The sequence below is a fragment of the Lemur catta genome, chromosome 11 (assembly GCF_020740605.2).
Source record: "Lemur catta isolate mLemCat1 chromosome 11, mLemCat1.pri, whole genome shotgun sequence".
Lineage (NCBI taxonomy): Eukaryota > Metazoa > Chordata > Mammalia > Primates > Lemuridae > Lemur > Lemur catta.
This window is the reverse complement of record NC_059138.1, coordinates 29,972,703-29,990,261: the sequence shown is the minus strand read 5'-3', so window position 1 is coordinate 29,990,261 and position 17,559 is coordinate 29,972,703. Positions and strand designations below refer to the sequence as shown.

The following is a 17,559-nucleotide window of genomic DNA, read 5'->3' as shown; positions in this document are numbered from 1 at the left end:
AGGCTTTGGTTTCTCCATTATCTTAATTGATATTAGATCTAAAATGCTTCCAAAAACCTTGTCCCACAGCTTCCAGGGATCTCCATAATTAAAAACTAGGAATCCAGTGGCTGTTTCAAAAAGGACAACAAACATACCATTTCACATGAGATGAAACAGAATTAACAGATCAGACAAAATAAGAATTACAAATCAGCAAAATAAACATCCTCAAAATGTTAAGATAATAACATAAAAAGAAAAAGTAAGTTGCTTTACAAAAATCAAAATGGACATAATAGGCATGGAAAGTATAAGGTTAGGGACAGTGGAAAACATTTATAAAATTTCAGAAATTTAAAAATAAAGGTTTAAAGAATCAGGTTTAAAGAATAACAAAGGTTAAAGAACGAGAATCAAACTTTTCAACAACACTGAGAGCAAGAAGACAATGGGATGATATTTGAAGTATTAAATATGAGGAACTTTGAACCTAGACATTTATAGCCAACAAAGTATCCTACAAATGTGTGGGTGAAATAAAAAATTTCTTAAGCATAAAATCTCAGAAGTTTTACGGCAAAAAGATCTTGAAAAACAGTCTTTCAGGAAGTACTCTAGTCAGAAGATAAATAAAACCATGAAATTAATACAAATATAAGAATGAGTGAATTACAGTTAAATTTTGTGGTCTAAATAATAAATATATACACACACATATATGCATAATATTTACATATGTATTTCTGTTGATATGTGTACATACATGTGTGTATATATCCATGAATTCCATAAATATCAGTACAGAAAGATATGTGAGAACAAGAAGGAAATAAGACCACACTAAGGTAGATTTTTACTTATGGGTATGACATAGATATTGCTAAATAAGGATAATGATATAGAAAAAAGTAACTATATGACTTAAAATATTAGGAGTAACATTTTAAGTAAGTAAATAATAATAGAAGTATGTTAAAATATTAGAAGTAACAAACTGGAAAAAAGAGAAAAAGACAAACTGCAATGGAGGATAGAAAAAAGATAGTAAATAAAGAAAGTATAGCAACATGAAAACATGAACAAAGATAACCATTAATCCTAACAGTAAAGGAATACATGAATATAACTGAGTTAATATACTGACCAAGAAATTATCTCTCGAACTCTTGAATTAGATTTTTTAAAAGTATTGCAACATTTTATCTGTAAGAGACACATTTTTAAAATAATAGATAGAGCTGAAACAAATTGAAAAAAGTATCAAAAATATGACCAAAGAAAAGCCACAATAGTAATTTTAATAGCAGGCAATATAAAATTCAAGGTAAAAATGTAAAGGAAAAAAATACCAAATGATCATGAATACATATGCACCTAAATATATATATATATATATATATATATATATATATATATATATATATATATATATATATAGCAACAACTGTCAGAATGCTAGGAAAAACAAATCAACACTGTAGTTGAATATGTTAGCTCACCACTCTCAAAATCTGATAGTTCACACATAAACCTAAATTTAGACTTCTCTTTACCTATTCTCAAGGCCATTCCTTGGGTCTTGTCATCATCTAAACTGTTCCATTTCTGAATTAAACCCACTATCTTATTCATCAAATGCAGCCTTTCTTTTAGATTTAATCTAGACCCTGTGGCAGATCATCTGAACAATTTTTATTTTATGACTTTTTATGCCTTTTCCCTATTATCTTTCTGCCCAACCATCCCAAACATTCCAGATGGTCAAACTCTCTACCTTCTATTAACTCTGAATTCAAGGTGGAATACCTTGTGCCCACCATCTTACTGATGCTCCTTTTGTTGGTATTTTCACTGTCTGCTAAATTTAACATTAACAGATATTTGTCGGTTCTTATTTTACTGGACTCATCTGTTACTTTGGATGTGTGGATCATTCCCTCCTTCTTTAAACTAACTCCTTCTTTGGCTTCAGTGACATTGTACTCCCCATGTTATCTTTTTACTTTACTTTTTTTGGTCCTCTCTTCTAACCACCCCTTAAATATTGGCTATCTCCTGAATCCCATCTTTAGTTACCACTATCCTTACTGCATGCAAGTTCTCCAGGGAATCTCTTTCTCATCCAAGATTTGAAGTACCATCTACATGATGATAACTCTCAAATCTCTTCCTCCAGTCCAGATTCTTCCTCCTCAAGGTAGATTTGGGTATCTAGCTGTCACCAACATTTCCACATGGTGATCTCACATATGCTTCAGCTCTAACATGTTTTAATGGAGAGCTTCATTATCTCTCACTGCACAATAGAAATAGATTCACAACTGGTCTCCCTTCCTGCCTCCAGACTTATTTCCCTAGATAATTGAGAAAATAATATAGAATCAACTCTGATTATGTCACGCCAGCCCCCACCAATCTTTCTACACAATATAATTATTTGTTAATATTTTTTCTCTTTCTCCCAAGTTGAAGTTCCCAGACAGTACAGATCATACATGGTACGTAGTTAGTTCCTTGAGCATGTGGCAATGGCAGTTCCTCTGAATAAACAAACAAACAATGAAACTTGAAATGAATTTTGAAGGACGAGTTGGAATTATCCAGACAAATGGTGGAGATTTAAGGAGTAGGAGGTAAATAAGGTATATAAGAAGGAAGAATCAGGCCACCATGAGAACCACTAGTGAATCCCTATGGCAATGCACAGAGTTCCATGGGGGTGCTAAGTGCTAAGTCTGGGTCAGGTGCACGGGTTAAGTGTGGAAGAGTCCTATGTGCTATGGGTATAAATTTGGATTTTATCTCAGAAAAATGCATGTTATACAATGCTTCTTTTGATCTTATATTTCTTTGTCTCATAGACCTTTAATCTTCAAAATTATTTCTAATTCCAATCACTAAATCCTGAATCTAAGAATTATCTCACAGAGGTATCTTGTGATAGCTATGATTTCTGGGGTCTTCTTTGAATTGATGAAATCTCTGATGCCACAGGAAGACAAGACTTAGAAGAAAGAAACACCAAAAGATGGCAACAGCCACTATCTTCTGAGCTCCCACTCTGCCATTGTGTTAGGAACTTTTAAAATCCAAGCATCAAAACAACTCTTCAAGGTGTAAAATGTGGGTGAGAGAGGTTAAGGACAGAGACCACACCATACTATCTCTACTATATTATCTGTGTCCAAAGACTGCACACTTTCTGCATGGAGACATAGACTCCTGGGACCAATCAAAAAACATTAGGAAATTGCAACAGCACAAGATACATCCTAGCTATTAAAGATGGCAAGTCTGTGAATGATGGTAGTATGTGAAAATGTATCCATGATAAGTCAAATTCAAGGAGACCATATTCTGATTAAAACTATTACAGACTGAATAAAACTATGATTAAATGGACATTAATAATGTTTGGAAGAGACTTTTATACACATAGTTTAAAGTACAGTGGTTTAAAAAATTTTTTAAAAATTGTCTGCAGCCACTGTTCACATTGCCCCTAGGCCACTGCACCTCTTGGGACTTTCAATCCTTCCCAGCCATAGGACTCTGACTGAGACCACCTAAGGAACCACTAAGAACATGCAAGTTTCCTTTAGGTATACAAACAAAGCAAAGGTAAGATGTGTGCCTAAGGAATAAAAAATGTACTAAGAAAAACACAGAAGTCTGATATATGTTGCTTATCCATTCTCAATTTTTGGAAAACATATTTCATAAGATATATAATATTATCTTCTAGGTTTTACCTAGAATTGACTGGCACATTCATATCCTTTTTGATTTGTTTTTTTTTTTTTCCTTTAGAAATCAATGTTCCACATAAGGAAGTGAACTTTGAAAGAGGTGGTTATGAGATAAATTGTCTTGTGTGTAGTTCTAATATTTACTATACAGATAATTTTCAACCTACATATATTTTTACAATCTTCTTAGAGTGAATAGAGAACCTGGTTCTATGATATTTTTTGGAAAAATTTTAATATATCCACTATTGAAAAGTTTAAGTAAATATACATGTAGAGATTTACATTCAGTTTTGGATTTCAGCAAGTCATATTTTGTGGTTGTTTTATATTTCATTAACAATATGCCAGATCCTTATCCTTTTCTCTTTTCCAGATTAAAAGATTTAAAAATTTACTTTAAAAAATAAAATAAAATCTTCTGTCATTTGAAATTCAAATAATGGAATTCTAAGCATTACCCTTTCATGGCTGGAAGCTATAGACTTAATAGCTGAAAGTATCCACCTGAAATCAGCAATAATCACCAAGAACATAGATTAGGAGATTAAACCTGGGAGATTATAGGACCATGGCTCTAACAAATCTAATGGGAAAAAAAATGAAAAAAAGAAAAGAAAAGAAAGCTCTGTTATTAATGCAGTTTTTCTAAATTGAGATATTAAAGGAAGTCTTTTTATCAGTTCCAGGTGTTTTCTAGTTCTATTCATTCTTCCATATTTTTTGAAGATTCACACAAGCAAGTGAAAATAAATATAAACTACATGAATTTAGACACTCTTATTTATTTTGTATCCTCAGCATCTCTAAATTCCTGCCATTCAGTAAAGGGTAGGCAAATATTTGTTGAAAATAGAAATGAATGTATATAAACCAAAAGTAAAAAAAATTTGGATATAATTCCATGAACTATTAAGTGGAGTAAGATTATTAGTCTTAGTCTAATAAACATTTCTATAGCACAAATTTACTGCTGTTTAAACAACTTCTGTCTGTTTTAAGTGCATATTTAAGATGATACAATTATTGATACATATTTCAGCTAAAGTTATCAGAAAACCTTTGCAATTAGAGCTAAATCTTCTAAACACATATTGCTTAGTGGCTACTTTGACTCACATTGATACATAATTGAAATGAGTATTAAAAATTGTTATAATTTATTATGCATAATAATTTATATATAGTTAATAATTTTAAAAAACACATTCCCTTTGTTAAATGAATTTGCAAGTAGAATGTTTAATGTAAAAATGTTGACTTCAATTTCTTTAACAGTGTTTCTTTCAAAAACTGATGATATATTTTCATAACCAGCCATTAGACATACATGCCATTCTGCACTGTCATCTTCTTTCCCAAGAGTTAGTAACTTGGTGAGTGGGTTTCCTGTGGGGCCAGCATCACTGTCCGGAGTTGTGTGTCCATGCTGTACCAGGACTGCACTGCTTGGAGGTTGTGACTGCTTAAGAGTCTGGCTGATGATCTGGTGGTCAAGCGTCATGAAAGAATTTACTTGCTGTCTCTGGGCTTTCTGTAGCTGAGGCCTTGCAGGACTTTCCAGGTGTGCTGGGACCTACAAAATAGGAACCAAACAATGTGAAGCATCATCTGTTAAATCAGAGTTCATTCAACTATTGAATTATGACAATAAACAAACTATAACATCTAGTTTCTCTCAAATCTACCATCTATGCTTCTGTCATAAATTGCACATGGTTTTAATGGATTATGGTTTTTAAGAAGTAATTTAAACTTTACCAAAATATTTTAAATGCTAACCATGTTTTTAAAATGAATAGCCCTTAAAATTAGCAATAAATATATAAGCAGCAATACTTTTTGAGGGTCTGTAAAAGAAAGGACTAAAAGGACACAATAACAATAATAGTACAGCTGATTCACTCTTATAAATAATTTTTATATAATATACTTCCTTGGATTTCTTTACATTACACATAAATATTCTATAGAACGTAATCGAAACATTTAATTTTTTAATTTTTTATATTGACAATATTATTTATTATTATAAATATGACTGTGGTAATTACAAGACCAGATGGTGGCAGGGTGGGGGACTGGGGCCAGTGTCCATAAAAAACCCTTTTTATTAAGAAAATTTAAAAACTGCGTATGAGGGAACAGAAACTAGTACTATATGCACTAAATATTAAATGTGATACTCTATAGGGGGTGAAAATCCAGGCGATTTTTTTCTACTTTTCTATATTTTCCAAATTTTCTATACTGTACCTAGTTGTATTTTTTAAAAATCTTATCCTTAAACTCTTCCATATTTTCACCTTATAATGACAATAAATTGGTAAAGTCATTGTTATGAATTGACTGAAAGAAGCACTCAAAAAAAAAAAAGAAGAAAACTACTGTCATGTGCCAACTAAACAATAACTGCCCAGTCCGCAATCTCTTTTTCAAAACATGCTTTTAAAATTCTGTGCATCTTCAGTCTAGTTACAATAGTTAATGTTACACCATATACCATTTGTGTAAGAACAATTTTAAGCATTTCAAGACTTCCCTTTAGAAGCCTAAGAATGTAGTATTGCCTGCCACTTTTCTTTATATTTACTGTGCTGTGATGTGGCTTCTAATACATTTTCCTCAAGTGGCCTGTATATAAACCTATTTAATATTTCCCTAATGTTAAACAATAGTAAAGATTGCTGTACAGTGCTTAGTTTTCCTTTTATTTCAGTTACACAAACTACTCCTTAAATCCCTTAACATGCATTAGCCCAGATAAATAGCCTTTACAAAGTGTTTTGCATTTAAATTAGCTGGTTTGGGGTACAATATTGTGGTAGTTACTTTAGTTTAATTCTGTTATGCTGACATTTTTAGCATTATTTTAATTGTACTACCATAAAATAATTTTTCAGTCATATAAAAAAGATTAAGATTGGTAATAAAGATTACACATATTACTAATTATATTGCTATGAGCTTTAAAGTTGTAAAATAACATTTCATTAAAATGCCAGTGGTAATTTTTTTAAGGTAGCTATTTAGATTATCCTACTGTTTTAAGTTAATCCTTCTTAAACTGTACACATTTACAAAATATATATTATAAAGAACATTTTCAGTTTCACAAATCTGAACATCTTTCACAGGATATAACTGAATGCTAAAGGACATTGTATGCCTACAGATGGGAAATATCTCTTGTTCTAAGAAAAGTATGTTGAATCAAAATTTATAACTCGTTAACTAATTCATTTTTTACTTTTCATCCACTAACTCTAAAAGCCTTTATTGGAGCACTTACTCTTGTGTTATATCAAGAGTAGAAAAGAAGTCATACATGAGATCCCAGGGTTTTAGGCACTTACAATCTACTGGGCAGTATTAATATCAACTATAGCAACAATAACAATAATGCTAATAATAATAAACAACAGGTACCAGGCTCTGTGCTAAGCAATTTACATACATTATTTTATTCAAATCTTGTTATAACCTTAGGAGATAGGTATCATTAGTATCCTCATTGCACCACATAGATGAAGCCACTGAGATTTGGAGAGTTTAAATGGCACGCCTATTACTAATACCATTTAGCTAGTGAATGACAGAACCAGATTATAGAGCCTGACTTCCTAAGTGCTACAATATTGGCTCCTGAGTAAATGACTGAAATGATTGCGGTATAAAGGAAAATCTCAGTAATATGTACAATGAATTTAAAATTCTACAAAAAATAGTGATTTTTAAAAACACATTGGGAGAGAAAGTGATTTTAAGTCAGGTGTGAGAGAGAGAGAGCCCTACACAGAGGGCAAAGAAAAGGAAATCTCAAATGGAAAAGATCAATATGAAACAGAAAAGAATTTGGAAGATAGTTACAAATTTTAGTCATGGAAATGAACTCACAAATGCTTTTCCTTTCTCAAAGGAAGATTACCATCTCCTCTTCAGACCACTCTATTCAGAGCCAGAATAAAATATAATATGGCACCAACTCTAACTCTACCCAAATTATTGGTTATTTATAAGGAATTACAAAGGTTTAGCAGGCAAAAGTGAGAACTGTCTTAGACCTTATCTATACATCTATAAACTAAGCAGAAGAGACTAAAAGCTTAGTAAAGCATGGGAAGATTCAATGATTATACTGCAGCTTAGAAAAATCTCTGACTTTTCCAATCATGGACTGATTCCAGAAGAATGGGACAACTTGTTATAAAACATGAGTTTATCCATGTGCCACCAATTTTAAAATACTTTTAAATTGCCTGGGATGTAAAAACAAAAAATGATCTATTGAATTTCTTTCACTCAGTGTCCCACTATTTTGTGAGATGAAGTAAATGAAATTATCGGTTGCCATTGTTCATGTATACAATTATTCAAGAAATGGTTTTGGAGACTCAAACATGCATGGACACTAAGTCGAGGGTAGAAGGGAGATTACCACAGTGTCTGCCCTCAACTGGTATACAGTCTAGTCACAATCTAGACAGTGAAGAAAAAAATGAGCTCTTCAAGTGTGGTGACTGTATTTATCTTGCTAGCTGCTCAACTGCCACACTTTCTGTACATAGCCCAGAGAATGACAGATAGCAGGCACTTAAAAATATGTGTTCATATGTGTTCAATGAAGGAATGAAAGAATGAATCTTTACAGTACAGTGTATGAGTACACAGGGGATCACAGGGAGCTTTGGGAATCCACTAGAAGAAGACATCACTACAGTGATATAAAGCGATAGTAAATGAATATTATGATGATTATGATAATAATATTATGATAAATGATATAAAGGGATATTAAAGGGATAGTAAATGAATATTATGAACAATTCTATGCTCACTAATTTTATAACCTAGATGAAATGGACCAATTCCTTGAAAGACACAATCTGCCAAAACTCACACAAAAAAGAAATAAATAAGTTCAATAAACAATGCTAAATAAATTGAATTAATCAATTAACAATCAATTAATGTAATCTATCACATCAACAGACTAAAGAAGGAAAGTCACATGATCTTATAAGTAGATGCAGAAAAAGCATTCAACAAAATTTAACACCCCTAGTAAACTAGGAATAGAGGGGATCTTCCTCATCTTGTAGATAAAGAATATCTACAAAAAGCCTACAATTAGCACGAATAAAGCAAGGATGTTCCCTCCCAGAACCACTTCTTTTTAACATGGTATTGGAAATTTTATCTAATGCAATAAGATAAGAAAGGGAAGTAAAAAGAGTACAAGTTAGGAAGGAAGAAATAAAACTGTCTTTGTTCATAGATGACATGATAGTCTATGTAGAAAATTCAAAAGAATTGGCAAAAAACCCTCCTGGAACTAATAAGTAATTATAGCAAGGTTGCAGGATACAAGGTTAATATGCAAAAGTCAATTATTTTCCTATATACCAGCAATAAACAAGTGGAGTTTCAAATTAAAAACACATTGTCCTTTACGCTAGCACTTCAAAAAATAAAATACTAGGTATGAATATAAGAAAATATGTATGAAGAAAATTACAAAACTCTGATGAAAGAAATCAAAGAATGAAATAAATGGAGAGATATTCTATGCTCATGAATAGGAAGGCTCAATATTCTCAAGCTGTCAGTTTTTCCCAACTTGATTGACAGATTCAATGAAATCCAATAAAAATCCTAGCAAGTTGTTTTTTGGATATCAACAAACTAATTTTAAAGTTTATATAGAGAGGCAAGACTCAAAATAGCTCACACAATTTTGAAGAACAAAGTCAGAAGGCTGACACTTACTATGTAACTATGGTAATCAAGACAGTATGGTCTTAGCAAAAGAATAGACAAATACAGCAATGAAACAAAATAGAAAATTCATAAACAGACCCACATAAACATAATCAACTGATATTTGACAAAGGAGGAAAGGCAATACATTGGCCAAAAGACAGTCTTTTCAACAACTGGTGCTGGAACAACTGGACATCCACATGCAAAAAAAAATGAATCTGAACACAGACCTTATGTCCTTCACAAAAATTAATTCAAAATGGATCACTGACATAAATATAAAATGCAAAGCTACAAAACTTCTAAAAGATAAGATAGGCAAAAACCTAGATGACCTTGGGTATGGTGATGACTTTTTTGATACAACACCAAAGGCACGATCAATTATAAAAAGAATTGATGAGCTGGACCTCATTAAAATTAAAATTTTCTCCTCTGAAAAAGACACTATCAAAGGAATAAAAAGACAAGCCACAGACTAGGATAAAATATTTGCAAAACACACATCTGATAAAGAACTATTGTTCAAAACACATAAAGATCTCTTAAAACTCAACAATATAAAAGCAAACAACATGACTGAAAAAATGGGCTAAAGACCTTACCAGACATCTGACCAAAGAAGATATATAGTTGGCAAATAAGCATATGAAAAGATGTTCCACGTCATGTCATCAAGGAAATGCAAATTAAAACAACAGTAACATATCACTACACACTATTAGAATGTCCAAAATCTAGAACACTGACACCACCAAACACTAGCAAGGATGTGGAACAACAGAAACTCATCCACTGCTGGTGGGAATGCAGAATGTTACATCCATTTTAGAAGATGTCTGGCGGTTTTTTACAAAAACTAAACATACTCTTACCATATGATCCAGCAATTGCACTCCTCAGTATTTACCCACATGAACTGAAAACTTAAGTTCACCCAAAAACCTGCACGTGGATGTTTATAGCAGCTTTATTCATAATTGACAAAACTTGGAAGCATTCAAGATGTCCTGCAGTAAGTGAATAGATAAATAAACTGTGGTCCATCCAGACAATGGAAGATTATTCAGCACTAAAAAGGAATGAGCTATCAAGCCATAAAAAGGTATGGAGGAAACCTAAATCTGTATTATTAATACTAACTGAAAGAAGCCAATCTGAAAAGTCTACATACTGTCTGATTCCAACTATACGAAATTCTGGGAAAAGCAGTAAACTATGGAGACAATACAAAGGTAAGTGTTTGCCATGGGTTGTGGGGAGGGAGGGATGAGTAGGGGGAGCACAGAGGATTTTCAGGGCTGTGAAAGTACTCTGTATGATACTATAAAGACAGATACATAATCATTATGCATTTGTCCAAACCCATAGAATGTATATTAAGAGTGAACTCTAACATGAACTATGGATTTTGGGTGATAATGAGGTGTCAATGTGGGTTCATCAGTGGTAACAAATGTGAGGTTAAGCATGTGTGGGGCAGGGAGTATGTGATAAATCTTTGTACCTTCTGCTCAATTTTGCTATAAACCTAAAACCCTTTCTAAAGACTATTAGTAAAATAATGCTTAGATCCATTAATAAGAGAACCAGGAACAATGTGTGTAATGAGTAAACAGATGTATTTTTAAAAAGTTAAAATCATACAACCTCCTTCAAGTACAATGAGCTAAAGAGAACTGCTGGCCAGGAAGAGAAAAAGCTCTCTCTTGGTTGTAGCAAACATAATCATTGAGAAATCAATACCACATATACAAAACATATGTATCTGTTGTTTTAGCTTTTTTCCTTTTTCTATTTCTGATTTTAGATTAGAATCGATACACGAATTCTGATTACTGAGAGAACTGATGGAAATCATGAGAAAGTAGCCTATGGCCATCAAAAGAAGTCAGAGATTATTCCCTGACAATAGCAGATAAAACAACAGTAGAAGATAATGTAGGTTATATAGTATCTGATTTAAAATCCTTCAGTCTTCGGAAGGTACAATGCTACAAATCACCAAATATTTAATTAGAGAGTAATTAAGATTAATTAAATGTTACTGAGTTAAGTGACCTATTGGCATTTGGATTTAAAAATCTCCTGGTAGGTCGGTAGAAAATAATGTGGACCAGCCAAGCAGTGCTGGCTGGAAGGGCTCTCTATGTCTCTACATGGGGATATGCTTATTTTCAGATGGTGGTTTTCAAATTATGCTCCCAAATACATGAGTTTAATCCCCAAATTTACTTTCCAGGGTGCTACTTTGTAGTCTTTTGACCTAGTTCTTCTATTGGTTTCAGATCCTAGCAAGTGGATAACAATAGGGACAGCATATTGTACAAGGAAATTTAAGAAACAAATGGGTAGTTGTACCAAAAATTTTTGAAGGACATCGTCAAACCCATGATTCTCTATTTTATAAGATTGTCTACTTGTATGTTGTAAGATTATCTCCTTAAACATTGCTCTACATCATACAAAGGCTTTTAAACTTAATTGGTATTTATGTAGGCTTATATTTATTTTAGTTTCTTTAAAAATGTTATCTTTTTGTAGACAAAGCATAAGATAATGGTAAAAGCCCTCAGCTAATTCTTTCAACATTCACTCAGCAAACATTTAATGAGAGTTTGTGCTTTGTTAAAACCAGTCCCAAGGGAAAGTCATTCCTCTCCAGAAAGCAAGGTTGTGACCCATATGTCACCATCCACCTGGAGACCACTTATCTAAACTGAGGGCAAAGAACCTGGGAGGAAATGAATCACCTTCTGGGTACTGGCCTTTTGAAACTCAAAACTAAAATGTGATGGCAAACATCATACAGGCAATTATCTCAATAACAAGACTTTTTATCACCACTATTTTGACTACTTGATCACATTACCCAGGCAAACATGGGCACCTACCTAGCAAGCCTGTTTAGACCACCAGCCAGAAGAGGAACAGAAATATCTACTGCATAAATAGATTTATTCTAAATATATTACTTGATGATAGTAAATAAAAACACAGCATCACCAAATAAACACACGCATGCATGCCTGCACACACACATATTAAAAAGCAAGACAGACAATCCCATTCACTATAATAGGACAACTCTTATTTAATTTTGTTAATTTTATACTAAGCTTGAATTTAATAAATGAAATAAAAGTTTGAACTTCACAAGTGAGTAATAGGTAACTATTAATTATGTTCCTGGTATCAGAGGTATGTAAGAGGAAATCTATTTTGGGGGGCTTATGAATCTACTACCTCCTAGGTACCAACTCATAAAAGCCACATGACATTTGTTAATGTTCTGCAGTAAAGATTAATAACTCATTTCTTCAAATCTTACTTTCCTCACAGCAGTCTGTGGATATGATATACCCATAAATCTCATCTTGACTAAAACTAAAATTATACAGTTGAGCTTGTCTGATTGAGATATAACTACCGAACTAAAGTAGGGCCCAGTTCATCAAAAGTTTTACTTAGGTTTCTGAATAACTGTCAGCATATTTCAGTTGAGTATTATATAATCCAAAGCTATTTAATGGATAATAATATAAAATGTGATTGTAACATATTCCTTTAGTCCCAATCATTTGAATTTGGATAATTCCAGTGGTGTGTCTTTGAGGAAAGATCCACACTTAAAAGACTTCAAAAAGACATGAATATTATTAAGCAGAGTTTTGCTAATTCAATGGTGTTTGAGCAGTAAAATTCTCATGCTTGAAGAGTACTTGTATTTAAGACTATAAAGTCTAAGCTTCCCTTACAAATCCATCTAGCTCCTTCTAAACGTCTTGATTTGTTTATATTAGTTTTTCAGTAAAATTACCATTTTATGCTTTTAAAAGAAATAAAACAAATACCAGCAATAACTGTGGTATTATCTGTTTTTTAAGAGTATGTGTACTCAAAAGTTTTTGAGCCATTAACATTAATCAAGATTCACCTCAGAGACTGACCACTTTGTTTTGGCTTCAAAACAGTACAACATCCATGCACACACTAAAGTCAATTGGACACATCATCAATAACCAAAATAAGTTAACATGAAACATTCAGAAAATGTAAGCCATGATACTTTAAATTATATTTGACATTGCATTCACAAGTATAGCATTCATTAATTCTGCAAATATTTTTGAGTCCCTACTACACATCAAGTTTTATGCTACCATAATAGGCTCTGGGGACATAATGATGACAAAACAGATATAACCCAATCTTCAAAGACTTCACAGTCTATTAGGGGAGATAAATATTTAAACACATAATTATAACACAATGTGACAAACCCTATGAAAGTAAAAGGTGTCATAAAATCGAGCAGAAAGACCTAGATAAAATTGGAATAAGTTATTCAAGTGAAAGTCAGTTTTGCTACTGATTTCACTGATTGATTCACTTAACAAATAGGTGTGTGCCTGTACACAACAGGCACTTGGATGGGGAGCAATGGTAAGCAAAGTCAAGCATGGTCCCTCTCCTCATGTAGCTAGTTCATGGACAGGTAAAAGACAAATTTTAATCAAACAATTACACAAATACTATAAAATTTCAAGTGCTATAAGTGATAGGAAGGAAAGATACTCATGACTATGAGCATGTGGAAAAAGGATATTATTTAGACAGAGGGCAGGGAAGACTTCCCTGAGGAAGAGATGACAGGGCTAGATCTGGTGGATGAACTGGAAGTAACTAGAAGAGTACAGGAAAAAGCATTTCATGGAGATGGAGCAGTATGTGCAAAGACCCTGTGGTGAAAGGAAGCAAGGTGAGAAAATGCACTGAAAGGAGACAATGGGCTAGAGCAGAGTAAGTATGGCATGGTCTGAGGCTGCAGAGTCAAGTAGGATAAGATCATGGAATCCTTTAGTTATATAAAGCTGCCTTATTTTCCTTATCATAAGGGACGGGCAGTAGAAGTTCCACTGGATGAATTTTAAAGGATAAATGAGGGAGTACAAGAAAAAAGGGTTGAGCTAGGGTCACATCATGAGGGTGAAGTGGTCATGTGGAGAAAAGTAGCTGGATTGAAGAGATGTTTAGAAATAAATTAAGTGATGACACCTGAGCTCCTGGCTTAAGTAACTAAATGGATAGTGACATCCTTTATTGTAAAGACAGGGGTTTGGGGGAGCACAAGGAATCATGGATTTGGTTTTGAACACATTAAGTTTTTGACACGTGAGGGTGTCCAGGAGGGGATGTGAAGTAGGTAGCTAGATATACGTGTCTGGAACTCAGAAGTAAGGTATGGGCTGTAAACATAATTCATATGACATCTACACCTGGGTGATGACTGATGAGATGAACATTGAAGCATGAACCTAATCAGAAGATGAGAGGGCTGAGACTGAACACGGTGGCCTCCCAACTTCTAATTACATGTAGGAAACTCTATCCTGACGCTAAACTCTATTCTCCTCCTAGTGCCATTGAATTTTTTGCATGTCTTTAAAAATACTTATTTGAAGTCTGTGCATATTACACCGTCAGGTAAGCAATCCTTAATTAAATAATTATTACTGTGCCCTATTTCCAGAACTACATATTCAATGTTTTGACATAGATATAACAATATTTTCCTAATCCAACTGAATTTCAACTTTCATATTACCTGTCCTCAACCCCTTATCTGCAATTCCAAAATCCCAAAAGTTGTGTAAAACAGGTTTTTGGTTTTTTTTTTTAGTTTGGAACAAACCCATTAGGTGGCAAAATCATACATGAGATGAAGTAAGGCTGTCCATAGTCTTTCCTTATTCCATTTAGAGTAAATATTCATATGCTTTGCTGCAGATATATTAATGTGTTAGCCTATGAGATGTTGCCTTGGGCCCCTGGGGCTGTCAACTAACAAATAATGTACCATATTACTTTTCTAAATCTAAAATACTGAGAATTCTGAAACATATCTAGCCCTACTAGATTTTGGGATAATACATTTTTTATTCCTTTTTGTTTACTGAGTGAATAGCATGTGGGAAAGACTATGTTATATGCTTACAATATATTATCTTATTTAATTTCATAATATATAAAATATCATGAAAACTCAAGTGGGTCTCCAAGATCAGTTTTAAAAACTTAAGTAAATATTTAATTGCTTATTATTTTCAGAAGGGGGAAGTGCAAAGTGTTGCAGGATGAAAAATTACCTATTGGGTACAATGTACACTACCCAGGTGACACGTAAATTAAAAGTCTAGACTTCTCCACTATGCAATTCATCCATGTAACAGTAATCCACTTGTACTCCCTACATCCACTTAAATAAAATTTTTAAAAAGGCAAAAATTAAAATTCAAACTGACCATATGCTATCTCTTGAAGAAATAATGAGATGAAGAACTATCCTTTCCAATTCAACAAACCAGTTCAATAAATGAAAGATATATTCTTCCTGTAATAAGAATGAATTATTCTGGTATAACAATATTGTATATTGATATTATTAAGCATATTCATATTTAGAACTTATGGCTATGATTAAATAACTTACTATTACAGTTTTATGCTTTTAGAAGCTTAAGATCCCTTCAATTCAACAGTTTCCTGTAAATGTGGAAACATCCCAGTTAATTACTCAAGCTAGATTCAGTAAAATGTCTTAAATTTCTATTTTTAATAAGTTTATCTGATTGCATTAGAGCTTAAATATTAATATTTATTAAGAAGACTGTTATAAAACAAAAGATGTTTAGCTTCAGAAATCAACAATTGTATTTAGATAATGTTTTAAATTTCACAGTTACTTTCAAGTTAAAACAAAGCTCTCATGTAATGCTTAAACGCACTATTTTTCATGCTCAGTATAGTGACCTTTTGATATCATTTTCTTTATGAAGTTGTGAATGTTCTTTCAAGGATGCAGAGAGTAAAGGAGAAACAAGACTGACTTCTTTAAAAGGTCATATCTGAAATATCTGGGAAGTCATCAATGCATTTTTTAAAAATCTACATGTTCTAAAATAAATCTAAAGCCATAAATGGGAACATCTGGGATAAAAATACAAACCTTACTATAATGTGTGCCATCTCTTATGGCATGTTACAAATGCACTCTATTTATCATTTTTATTATATCCCAATGGTTGGGTATTGGATGATATCAATGTATTGCCAGCATATTCAGATCTTAAAAAAGAAATTCACAGGCTACTTAATGCAGCTGAATTTATAACAAAGAAATTTACACATTTTTGTAAGAATAAAAGGATTATAAAAGGTTTACTTCTGGAAAAAAATCCCCCAAATTCAAATGATTTTATACTATTTTGGTCTGGAAAACTTTTTATATCTTTTATCTACTTATTTTATGGGTTGATATATGATCATCAATTAATGAAGTCATTTTTATCATAATAAAATGTCATCATTAGAACTGTAGTATTCTAGTCTAACCATTTTCTAAAGAATATGATTGGGGCATTTTAGGTGGTTAAATATTAAAATAATCTAATTGAAAATGAGACTCTGAGATTATTCATTTTGATTGACAAACTGCAGAAAATGGCTTTATTTCATAAGTACATTTCTATCATCCCATTTTTGTAGATATTACTAATATCTCTGAGAAAGGGTAAAATTTATCTCATTGCTTTACTTAACTAATAAATATGATTATTTTGGATTGTTTTAAATGTACCTGTTATTATGGTATCTACATCAATCAAATTCCTCAAGTATTATTGCCTCTGTGTAGGAAAGGCATTCAGCTACACAGTGGTTGCAGGTGTACCTTCTCCTTGTAACTAATAAGCAATGTTTCTTTAGAATTAAAGAAACATGTTTCTATTTTAAAATTTTTATAGCTATGAAAAGTACATAACCAAGGCACATTAATGCATCAAGAAGACTAATCAGACAATCTCATGGACTAGTTGAATGCCCCAGAATGCAAAATAATAATAGCCACAGTCACAAGTTGAATTGAACATTCCAGTGAGGTTAAGTAAAGACTTTTACCCCCATTTTCTAGATAAGAAATACCAAAGCTCATGTAGGTTATCAGACTTGCTCAGAATCACATAGACACAAGTGAACTAAATTTCTTGCCTTTTGATTGCAATAG

At 32.5% G+C, this 17,559-nt stretch overlaps 1 protein-coding gene across 13 annotated transcripts in view; it reads right to left on the bottom strand.

Annotated features, from left to right (window-relative positions):
* The window catches only part of TFEC (transcription factor EC), a 185,034-nt gene that overhangs the window by 38,501 nt on the left and 128,974 nt on the right, over positions 1-17,559 (bottom strand). For 12 of the 13 annotated variants that reach the window (XM_045564403.1, XM_045564398.1, XM_045564402.1 and 9 more), the window contains one exon: positions 5,062-5,307. In XM_045564403.1, coding sequence (XP_045420359.1) covers positions 5,062-5,307 — 246 coding nt within the window. Of the gene's footprint in view, positions 1-5,061; positions 5,308-15,987; positions 16,011-17,559 lie in introns of those variants that run through there. The other variant, XM_045564411.1, reaches the window with a different exon arrangement.